This window comes from Nerophis lumbriciformis, linkage group LG24 (genome assembly GCF_033978685.3).
Source record: "Nerophis lumbriciformis linkage group LG24, RoL_Nlum_v2.1, whole genome shotgun sequence".
NCBI classification, from domain to species: Eukaryota; Metazoa; Chordata; class Actinopteri; order Syngnathiformes; family Syngnathidae; genus Nerophis; species Nerophis lumbriciformis.
Window position 1 is genome coordinate 18055001 of NC_084571.2, and position 12500 is coordinate 18067500.

Here is a 12500-nt window from a genome sequence, read left to right on the forward strand (position 1 = left end):
CATTCAGCACGTGTTACAACAGCGTGGCTTCGTAAAAAAAGAGTGCGGATACTTTCCTGGCCCGCCTGCAGTCCAGACCTGTCTCCCATCGAAAATGTGTGGCGCATTATGAAGCGTAAAATACGACAGCGGAGACCCCGGACTGTTGAACGACTGAAGGTCTACATAAAACAAGAATGAGAAAGAATTTCACTTTCAAAGCTTCAACATTTAGTTTCCTCAGTTCCCAATCGTTTATTGAGTGTTGTTAAAAGAAAAGGTGATGTAACACAGTGGTGAACATGCCCTTTCCCAACTACTTTGGCACGTGTTGCAGCCATGAAATTCTAAGTTAATTATTATTTGCAAAAAAAAAAAAAAGTTTATGAGTTTGAACATCAAATATCTTGTCTTTGTAGCGCATTCAATTGAATATGGGTTGAAAAGGATTTCCAAATCATTGTATTCCGTTTATATTTACATATAACACAATTTCCCAACTCATATGGAAACGGGGTTTGTATATATATATATATATGCACATGTATATATATATATATATATATATATATATATATGTATATATATAAATATATACATATATTTCTATATACATGTATATTTTTAAGAGGAATATATATACACACATGTATATATACATGTATACGGTATATACATGCATGTATATATACATGTATATATATACATACACACATGTATATATACATGTATATATATACATGTATACACATATTTATATATATATACATACATGTATATTTATACATGCATATATTTATACATATATATATATAAATGTATATATATTTATATATATATACACACAAATGTATATATACACATCTATATATATATACATATACATGTATATATATACACACACATGTATATATACACATGTATGTATATATATATATATATATACACATATACACAGTATATACATGTGTATATATACTTGTGTGTGTATGTATATATATACATGTATATAAATATATACATGTATATATATATATAAATATATACATAATATATAATATATACATGCATATATACATATGTGTATACATGTACATATATACATATATGTATACATGTATATATATATACATATATATATACACATGTATATATCCATCCATCCATTTTCTACCGCTTATATATATATATATATATATATATATATATATATATATATATATATATATATATATATATATATATATATATATATATATATATATATATATATATATATACATACACATATTTATATATATACACATGTATATATATACACATGTATACCGGTATATTTATACACACATGTATATATATATATATATATACATATATATATATATACATACATACATGTATATAAATATAAATATATACATGTACTGTATATATATATATATATATATACATGTATACATGCACATGTATATATATACATACAGTATACATGTATATATATATATATATATATATATATATATATATATATATATATATATATATATATATATATACACACATATTTATATATATATACGTGTATACACACATGCACACACGCACAATAACCAGACCTACCTCTTCCTCCTTCTCTTTGTTGTCCACCTGAGTGCCAACACGTAAAGGGGCGGGACAAAAGAACAAATAGGAAGTAGTTTCAGTTGGAGGACTTCCTGCTTCCTTTTTCAGGGTTGCTACAGAAGATCCAATCAGGAGACACTTCATGCTGCTAATGCTACAAAATGGCCGCCTCTTAAAGCTTCTAGCTTTAAAGATGCTAATGCTAGAAAATGTCCGCCTCTCACCTCTGAGCCTGCTGAGTCGGAGCAGCACGACTAAGTTGGACAAAAAAGGTGAAATGAAAAGTTGAAGAAGGAAAAGACAAGTGACCTTTGAACTCTCACCTTTGACTCCTGTAATGAGAGTTAGCCCCGCCCCCACACATAAATAGTGATTAGCATAGGCACCAAGTCATATTGTGTCATGTGACCTGACCCACCTCCACCTCCTCATCAGACTCCTCCTCCTCCTCATCAGACTCCTCCTCCTCCTCCAGCTTTTGGCAAGCAGCACAAATGTGGATTTAAGGTCATTTGAAAGTCAAGGAAAGTTCAAAGGGGAGGGGCTTCTTGCTACATCCTACAACTGTACACACGTTATGGACGGGCAATCAGGAGGGTCAACTAGTCTACTAGTACATATACTAGTACTGATACTACTACATACACTAGTACTGATACTACTACATGTACTAGTACTGATACTACTACATATACGAGTACTGATACTACTACATACACCAGCACTGATACTTCTACATATACCAGTACTGATACTACATACACCAGTACTGATACTACTACATATACCAGTACTGATACTACACACACCAGTACTGATACTACTACATACACCAGTACTGGCTTGGATACTACTACATATACTAGTACTGATACTACTACATACACCAGTACTGATACTACTACATATACCAGTACTGATACTACTACATATACTAGTACTGATACTACTACATATACTAGTACTGATACTACTACATATTCTAGTAGTGATACTACTACATACACCAGTACTGGCTTGGATAGTACTACATATACTAGTACTGATACTCCTACATATACTAGTACTGATACTACTACATACACCAGTACTGGCTTGGATACTACTACATATACTAGTACTGATACTACTACATATACTAGTACTGGCTTGGATACTACTACATATAATAGTACTGGCTTGTATACTACTACATATACTAGTACTGATACTACTACATATACTTGTACTGATACTACTACATATACTAGTACTGCCTTGAATACTACTACATTAACTAGTACTGGCCTGGATACTACTACATATACTAATACTGGCTTGGATACAACTACATATACTAGTAATGATACTACTACATACACTAGTACTGATACTACTACATATACTAGTACTAGCTTGGATACTACTACATATACTAGTACTGGCCTGGATACTACTACATTTACTAGTACTGGCCTGGATACTACTAAATACACTAGTACTGGCCTGGATATTACTACATATACTAGTGCTGACACTACTACATATACTAGTACTGGCCTGGATTCTACTACATATACTAGTACTGGATACTACTACATATACTAGGACTGATACTACTACATATACTAGGACTGATACTACTACGTATACCAGTAGTTACTACTACATATACCAGTACTGATACTACTACATATACTAGTACTGATGCTACTACATATACTAGTACTGATACTAAAACATATACTAGTACTGATACTACTATATACACCAGTACTGGCTTGGATACTACTACATATACTAGTACTGATACTACTACATATACTAGTACTGATACTACTACATATACTAGTACTGGCTTGGATAGTACTACATATACTCGTACTGATACTACGACATATACTAGTACTGATACTACTACATATACTAGTATTGATACTACTACATACACCAGTACTGGCTTGGATACTACTACATATACTAGTACTGATACTACTACATATACTAGTACTGGCTTGGATACTACTACATTAACTAGTACTGGCCTGGATACAACTACATATACTAGTAATGATACTACTACGTATACTAGTACTGATACTACTACATATACTAGTACTGGCTTGGATACTACTACATATACTAGTACTGGCCTGGATACTACTACATTTACTAGTACTGGCCTGGATACTACTACATACACTAGTACTGGCCTGGATATTACTACATATATTAGTGCTGACACTACTACGTATACTAGTACTGGCCTGGATACTACTACATATACTAGTACTGGCCTGGATATTACTACATATATTAGTGCTGACACTACTACGTATACTAGTACTGGCCTGGATACTACTACATATACCAGTACTGATACTACTACATATACCAGTACTGATACTACTACATATACTAGTACTGATGCTACTAAATATACTAGTACTGATACTACTAGGTATGTGATGAATATTACTAGTACTACTACCAGGTGTAATGAGTATGGAAATAGAATTGTCTCACATCAATTTATATATATTAATATGATATTAATACATATGCATATATTAATAAATATACAAATACAAATGTGATATACAAATAAATAAATAATCTGTAAAAATAAAGGCATATTTGTAAATATATTTTTGAGATTTGAATATAAATATGCTTGATTTTGTATTTGTATTGAATTTGCATATGTGGATCGCTTTTTTGCTTTTGTGTCGGTGAGACATTCCTCCCACAAAGAAATGTGACCTACACAACCAGCAGAGGGCACTGCAGCCAGAGTGGTCTGGGTCACAGACAATGCTAATGTATTCAGTTCATCTGAAAGACCGTGCTGGCTGCTTATTTTATTGTATCAATGCCGTTTAATGACCTTGTCCCGATGTAGATACTGATCTCTTATCAGTGCAATTTGTGGCAAATCAACCCAAATGAGTAATACTTACAGTGGATGATCCTGCTTGATCTCTGGCTGCATCATTCATGTTCACACATGACTTACAACATTTCATTCTGGGTTCAAAAACCGCGCCGTCTTGTGCTTAATACTAGAATTAAAAAATCTAGCAAAAATGATTTTACAGCATATCTGGTAAAAGAAGACAACTCAATTGGTATAGCTCGGTTGGTAGAGTGGCCGTGCCAGCAACTTGAGGTTTCCAGGTTCGATCCTCGCTTCCGCCATCCTAGTCACTGACGTTGTGTCCTTGGTCAAGACACTTTACCCACCAGCTAACAACCACCCACACTGCTTTAAATGTAACTTAGATATTGGGTTTCACTATGTAAAAGCGCTTTGAGTCACTAGAGAAAAGTGCTATATAAATAAAATTCAATTCACTAATTGAAAAAAAAGAGAGGAATTCAATAAGTTTTTTGTGAATGTTAGCTCAAAATATGAATTTTAAGCGTGTATCTGACATGAAAAATTAAATGTTTCTTGGTGGAGTTTGTGAAAGTGATGTGTTAGAAGTGTTCACAAAGTTTAAGAACAACAAATGTGTCGATGGTAACAACGTGGATATGTCACTTGTTAAAGAAGGGATGGATTGTGTCCTGAAGCCGTTTACTTATATATGTAATACATCTTTATCAACTGGAATCTTTCCTGACTAAATGAAAATCGCTAAAGTTATTCCCACTTATAAAAATGGTGATAAACATATGGTCTCAAATTATACAGCTGTGTCTCTACTACCTCAAGAGAAAGTATTTGTAAATAGACTTGATAAGTTGATTGACAAACATGAGCTAGTGAATGACCATCAGTAATCATCTACATCCCTAGCACTTTGTAGAAAACATAGCTGCAGTAATAGAAAAAAAACTATTTATTGACTTATGTAAAGCTTTTGACACAATCCATCATTCCTTACTTCTGCAAACATGGTAAAACTATGGCATAAGAGGTGTTTCACAACAGCGGTGAAGTAGTTATTTAAGTAATAGATCTCAATTTGTACAAATGAATAAGACTAAATCACAGCCAAGAAGAGTAACTTGTGGGGTTCCACGAGGCTCGGTATTGGGACCTAAGTTATTTATACTTTATTTAATTATATTTGTTCAGTATCTACTAAATTAGATATATTATGTTTGCAGATGATACAACTGTATATTGTTCAGGAGAAGACTTGAAGGAAGTGTTGAGGATAATAGAGGTTGAGTTGATTCAGCTAAATAAATGGTTTGATATGAATAAGTTATCATTAAATGATAAGAAAACTACATTTATGGGGTTTAGTGGTGCAAGGACAAATTGTGAAGCAAAATTTAAAATAAATGAAGTGGAAATTGATAGAGTATATGAAACTAAATTATTGGGAATAATAATTGATCATAAATGATGTTGAATATATAAAGGGAAAAATATCCAAATCCATTGCTATTCTTTATAAAGTAAGACACATGCTGAATAAGAAATGTCTGCATATGTTATATTATTCTTTTATTTTTCCATATTTGACATATTGTGTTGAAGTTTGGAGAAATATTTATAAAACAAACATAGAGCCAATAATTAAACTTCAAAAAAAGAATAATACACAAAGCGTGCTACTATGAACATACCAATCCATTATTTATAAGTTCTAATGTGTTCAAATGTTCAGATATTGTGTTTTTAAAAGCAATGGAAATTATGTTTGGAGTAAAGAACAACAGCCTTCCAGCTTGTATTCTTAGGTTCTTTCAATTAAGAGGAGAAAACTATCATCTACGGGGGATATTGATTTTTGAAATAGGTAAAATAAGAAGGAATATAAAATACAAATGTATTTCAGTTTTAGGAGTTAAATGGTGGAACAAACTCAGTGATGTAGTTCTTTTTTAAGGTTTAGGAAAGCCTTGAAAGGTGAGATAATAGAAAATGATAAAATATAGTAACAATTACTTTCATCCCATTTGTAGATCATTTGGTAAAATGACTGATTTGTTGTTGTAGTTTTGGAACACACCACCAGGGTGTGCCCAATAGGAAATCAGTTATTATCACTCTCTCATGCAGTGTGTATGTACAATTGCTGTCCTCCAAAGTCTTAATTAAAGCCAAGTTCTTCATGCAGTTCGCATGGTTCTTCCTATGTGTAACCACAAACAACAACATGGTGTAAGAGTAGTGGACAAACTTCTCGCCTGTGAGTACTTTTTGTACTAAAATTTGCCGCCGGAGATTTTTTTTCCTGCCATGCGGTGGACACGCAGATCCCTAATGGAGGACGGGTTTCGTCGTTCAGACCCAGTCGTCTTCAAGGACAATGTCACTGAGAACTACCACATTTTTGAGCAAGAATATGACATTTTCATTGCTGATGCTCACTCGGAAAAGCCCGCAAAGACCCGTGCATAAATCCTATTAAACCTGGCTGGTCCAGAAGACCCGTGCATACGTCCTATTAAACCTGGCTGGTCCAGAAGACCCGTGCATACGTCCTATTAAACCTGGCTGGTCCAGAAGACACGTGCATACGTCCTATTAAACCTGGCTGGTTCCGAAGACCCGTGCATACGTCCTATTAAACCTGGCTGGTCCAGAAGACCCGTGCATACGTCCTATTAAACCTGGCTGGTCCAGAAGACACGTGCATACGTCCTATTAAACCTGGCTGGTTCCGAAGACCCGTGCATACATCCTATTAAACCTGGCTGGTCCAGAAGCGATCGAGAGGGAGCGCTCGTTTGTGTACGCGGCAGAGGTGCGTGCCGCCGGCCCGGGCGGTGCTATTCTCGGGAAGATCCCGAGTGCCTGAAGAGGAAGTTCAGAGAAATGTGCAATCCGCAAACAAAAAGGTAGCAGCACAGATGTCAGGTGCGACGGTGTTTAAAGTGCTAGACGCAAAAAATTCATTCTGGCAGATCCGCCTGGACAAGAAGTCCTCAATGAAGACAACATTCAGTACTCCTTTTGGACGTTACAGATTCCTTCGCATGCCTTTCAGCATAAACTCTGCAAGTGAAGTAATCCAGTGCACAATGGATCAGCTCTTTGCTGGCTATCCATGCTCAGTCATTGTCGATGACATCATCATCGGAGGCTGTGATGTGGCGGAGCACGACGCCAACCTAAAAAAAGTGCTTGAACGTGTGAAGGAAATAAACCTCAAACTCAACCCGCAGAAATGCAAGTTTCGACTTGACCAAGTATGCTACGTTGGTCATATCTTCACAAGTAAAGGTTTAAAAACTGACCCCTCCAAAACTGCTGCCATCACAGACATGCCAGTCCCCACAGATGTCACTTCACTTCAACGCTTCCTGGGAATGGTCAACTATCTTGGCAAGTACATTCCAAACCTCAGTGACATCGCAACACCACTGAAGAAGCTGACTCACAAAGAGACCGCATGGTGCAACACCAAGATGCTTTCCACCGCCTGAAAGCATGTTTCTCCTTTCCACCAGTATTGGCCTACTACGATGTCAAAGAGCCAGTCACGCTGACCTGTGACGCCTCATGCTTTGGACTAGAAGCTGCTTGCATGCAAAATGGAAGGCCAGTAGCCGTTGCATCCCGCACCCTTACAGAAACAGAAACTCGATACGCTCACATTGAGAAGGAGCTTCTAGCTGTTGTGTTTGCGTGCACCAAGTTCAGAGACTATGTGTATGGCAAGCCCACCATAGTAGAAACTGACCACCAACCGTTGGTGACTACTTTGAAATTGACCTTCTATGAAACCAATTCACAATGCCCCTGCCCGTCTTCAGTGGATGCTGCTACGCCTGCAAAGCTATGACATAAACTTAGTCTACAAAAAAGGAAAGCACATGTACTTAGCTGACACTCTTTCAAGAGCTGCTAATGCAACAGACAGTGAGAGCCCATCTGAAAGTGGTTCTTTCGAGGTCATGTCGGTGAGCTACATTTCTACAGCCCGCCTGGAAGAGCTCAAGAACCACACGAAGGAGGATGAAGTATTGCAGACTCTCAGTGTAGTTATCCAGCGTGGATGACCTGACAGACAGACTCAGCTGCACCCTGTCATTTAAGTTTTCTTCCCCTACAGAGACCAACTCACTGTGGAAGATGGAATTGTCATGAAAGGGCAGAAAGCAGTCATTCCACGGTCACTACAAAAAGAGTACATTAAGATTGTACACAAAGGTCACCCAGGCATTGAAGTGACCAAACGCAGAGCAAGAGGTATCATCTTTTGGCCATCAATGTCACGAGACATAACTGAAGAACTACTTTCTTGCACAGTGTGCAACAGCACAAAACCACATCAGCAGAAAGAACCGCTTCATCTCCATCCAGTTCCAGACCTTCCGTGGTTCACAGTTGCTACAGACATTTTTGTATGGCGTGGACAACACTACCAGGTGCTAGTGGATTCCTATTCTGGATGGTTTGAAATTGACCTTCTATGAAATTTATACAAAATTTCCAAATTGAAAATACATTTTTCATTGCATGGCACACCACACACACTGCTATCTGACAATGCAAGATGGTACAAGTGTGAGCAATTCAGGAAGTTTGCTGAGGAGTGAGACATCATCCACACCACCAGCAGCCCAGCGTTTCCCCAGTCGAATGGACTTGCGGAAAGAGGTGTCAGGAGTGCCAAGCAACTGATGGAGAAATCCCACCGGGACAAAACTGATGTCTTCCTAAACCTCCTTAACCTCAGAAACATTCCCCGAGATGCAGACCGTGGTTCCCCTGCCGAACTTATAAGGTCAAGACAAACGCGTGCAGCTATCCCAGTGTGTACCAGACTTCTACAGCCAACAGCAAAAGACTCAAGACAAGTACACGCTCGACTAGTCGACAAGAGAACTACGGTGAAACGTCACTACGACAAGTCAAGTCGCCCACTGAGTCCCTTGGCAGAAGGGCAAGTGGTCCGTATGCAGACTCCTGCTGGGCATGACCGACTTGGAATAGTGGAAAAGTCATGCGAAGAGCCACGTTCCTACATCACCAAGTCCGATGAGAGAAGATACAGGAGGAATCGTCGCCACATCCTCCCGGTTCAAGAACAACCACAAACACAGTTCCAGAACGACAAAGCAGACTCTCAGGATGGTAGACATACCATGGTAGACTTAGTCCCTCCCACACCACTGAGAGAAGAGACAGTGATTATGCAAACGGAAAGTGCATCACCAATTCGACCCAGATTCACGACGCAGACTGACACAGCTTATACAACACGTGCAGGTCGAGTTTGTAGACCCAATCCAAAGAATGTGCAGTAAGAAAAGAAAAATGCACGTGTGATTTATGTTGAGAGAGATAGTATTTTTTCTAGCTGTTCTGTGATGTGTTTAGATATTTCATACAGATAGTGAATTGTTTGTACTCACCCTACACAGTTAAGAGATTTGATCTCAGTTACATATAGATATTCATTTCACTTATCTTCTTTTGTTTTTTTAAGAAGGACTCTTAACGAAAAGGGAAGGATGTAGATCATTTGGTAAAATGACTGTTTTGTTGTTGTAGTTTTGGAACACACCATCAGGGTGTGCCCAATAGGAAATCAGTGATTACCACTCTCTCATGCAGTGCGTATGTACAATTGCTGTCCTCCAAAGTCTTAATTAAAGCCAAGTTCTTCATGCAGCTCGGCATGGTTCTTCCTACGGGTAACCACAAACAACAACACCATTGATTTTTTGAACGTTGATGTTCCAGATAATCTTTTTTTCAGTGAAGGTATAAGATAAGCCTAGGCTTCAGCCTATTCCTTTTCGGTCATTCTTTTTTATTTTCTTTTTGTGTGCAAATTTGTATGATTTTGAAATATATATAATCTGTACTGTTAAACAGATCACACACAATGGTTGATTATATGACCCAAATAAACGTATTTCATTCATTCATTCATTCTCCTAACATGGCAAAGTCATGACGTAATATGACCCTCCCTAGTGTGCCTCTGATTGGCTCGCCAGTTTCTGACCATGTCTGTGACCCAGACCGCTCTGGCTGCACTGCCCTCTGCTGGTTGTTCAGAAGAGTGTGTAGGTCACATTTATTTGTGGGAGGAATGTCTCATCGACACAAAAGCAAAAAAGTGATCCACATATGCAAATTCAATACACATACAAATACAAAATCAAGCATATTTATATTCATATCTCAAAAATATATTTACAAATACACGTTTATTTATACAAATTCTTGATTTATTTGTATGTCACATTTTTATATTTATACATTTTATTTGTATATATTTTCAAATCTCAAAAATATATTTATAAATACGCATTTATCTATACAAATTATTTATTTATATGTATATCACATTTGTATTTGTATTTGTAGATTTATTAATATATGCATATGTATTAATATCACATTGATATATATAAGTTGATGTGAGACAATTCTACTTCCATAGATGAGGGGAAACAAACACATAAACAAGACCTACCCTTTCTTCCTCTGCTGTAAACTGTGAAGAAAAATGCAAAAGTTGCTTGTTAAAATGAACTCAATCCAATAAATACTAGGTTTATATATATATATATATATATATATATATATATATATATATATATATGTATGTATGTACATATACATACACACGCTCAGCAAACTGATAGCTATATCTGATAGCTAGCTTAGCATATAGATAGCCTTAACTGACAGCTAGCTTAGTATACAGGTAGCTATATCTGATAGCTAGCTTAGTACACTGATAGCTATATCTGATAGCTAGCTTAGCATATAGATAGCCTTGTCTGACAGCTAGCTTAACATACAGGTAGCCATATCTGATAGCTAGCTTAGCATACTGATAACCATATCTTATAGCTAGCTTAGCATACTGACCGCCAAATCTGATAGCTAGCTTAGCATACAGGTAGCCATATCTGATAGCTAGCTCAGCATACTGATAGCTATATCTGATAGCTAACTTAGCATACAGGTAGCCATATCTGATAGCTAGCTTAGCATACTGACAGCCATATCTGATAGCTAGCTTAGCATACAGGTAGCCATATCTGATAGCTAGCTCAGCATACTGGTAGCTAGCTTAGCATACAGGTAGCCATATCTGATAGCTAGCTTAGCATACTGGTAGTCATATCTGATAGCTAGCTTAGCATACCGATAGCCATATCTGATAGCTATCTTAACATACTGATAGCCATATCTGATAGCTAGCTTAGCATACAGGTAGCCATATCTGATAGCTAGCTTAGCATACTGATAGCCATATCTGATAGCTAGCTTAGCAGACTGATAGCCCTCGAATGCATATTTGAAGATGATACACAGAAGTGTAAGAAAAAAATACTAAAAACTAAATAGTACACAGTCCATTCCAGACTCCACTCAAGCAATGCTACTCGGAGCTAACAGCTACACAGAAGCTAAGCACACAATAGCACACAAGCTAGACATGGGTAATAATCACTGAACAATAAAATGTGACATTTGTCAATATAAACAAGTATTAAACAACTATATTAGTATATTACTTACACATACGATGTCTCCAAGGCAGTATTAGAAATGATCCAGTAACAAACGTGTCCGCATCATTCACCCAACTGCGTCATGAGCTTAACTTTATGAATTATTGTGACCACAAAAACATATACCACTCCACTTCAATTTAGAGACAGCAGAAGTACATTACAGACGGTTATTAATAAAAAAGTATTTATTTTTCATAACTGCCACTGTTATCTCATTTCCCTTTCCTAACATTCACACTAGTGAATAACACACGATGGAGGATTCCTGCTGATATCGTATCGGACTGATAGCGGCCAATAATCAAGGCTGCAACGTCGCTATCTTTGTATCGGGACAAGTGTAGTTGATATAATACTGCTAAATATTATCAGTGTGTATATTGAGTAGATTATGTAACTGACGTCATGTTAGCCAAACTAGCACCTCTGCTGGTTGCAGCCAAGTACTGCACTCCTATTATTACAGC

At 36.7% G+C, this 12500-nt stretch overlaps 1 protein-coding gene across 10 annotated transcripts in view; it reads right to left on the reverse strand.

Moving 5' to 3' along the window:
* LOC133620333 (protein unc-13 homolog B-like) overlaps positions 1-12500 on the reverse strand; it is a 115949-nt gene that overhangs the window by 25961 nt on the left and 77488 nt on the right. For 7 of the 10 annotated variants that reach the window (XM_072915988.1, XM_072915985.1, XM_072915989.1 and 4 more), the window contains one exon: positions 10980-11000. The exons of the other annotated variants lie outside the window; for them this stretch is intronic. In XM_072915988.1, coding sequence (XP_072772089.1) covers positions 10980-11000 — 21 coding nt within the window. The remainder of the gene's footprint in view (positions 1-10979; positions 11001-12500) is intronic. 10 annotated transcript variants of the gene reach the window in all.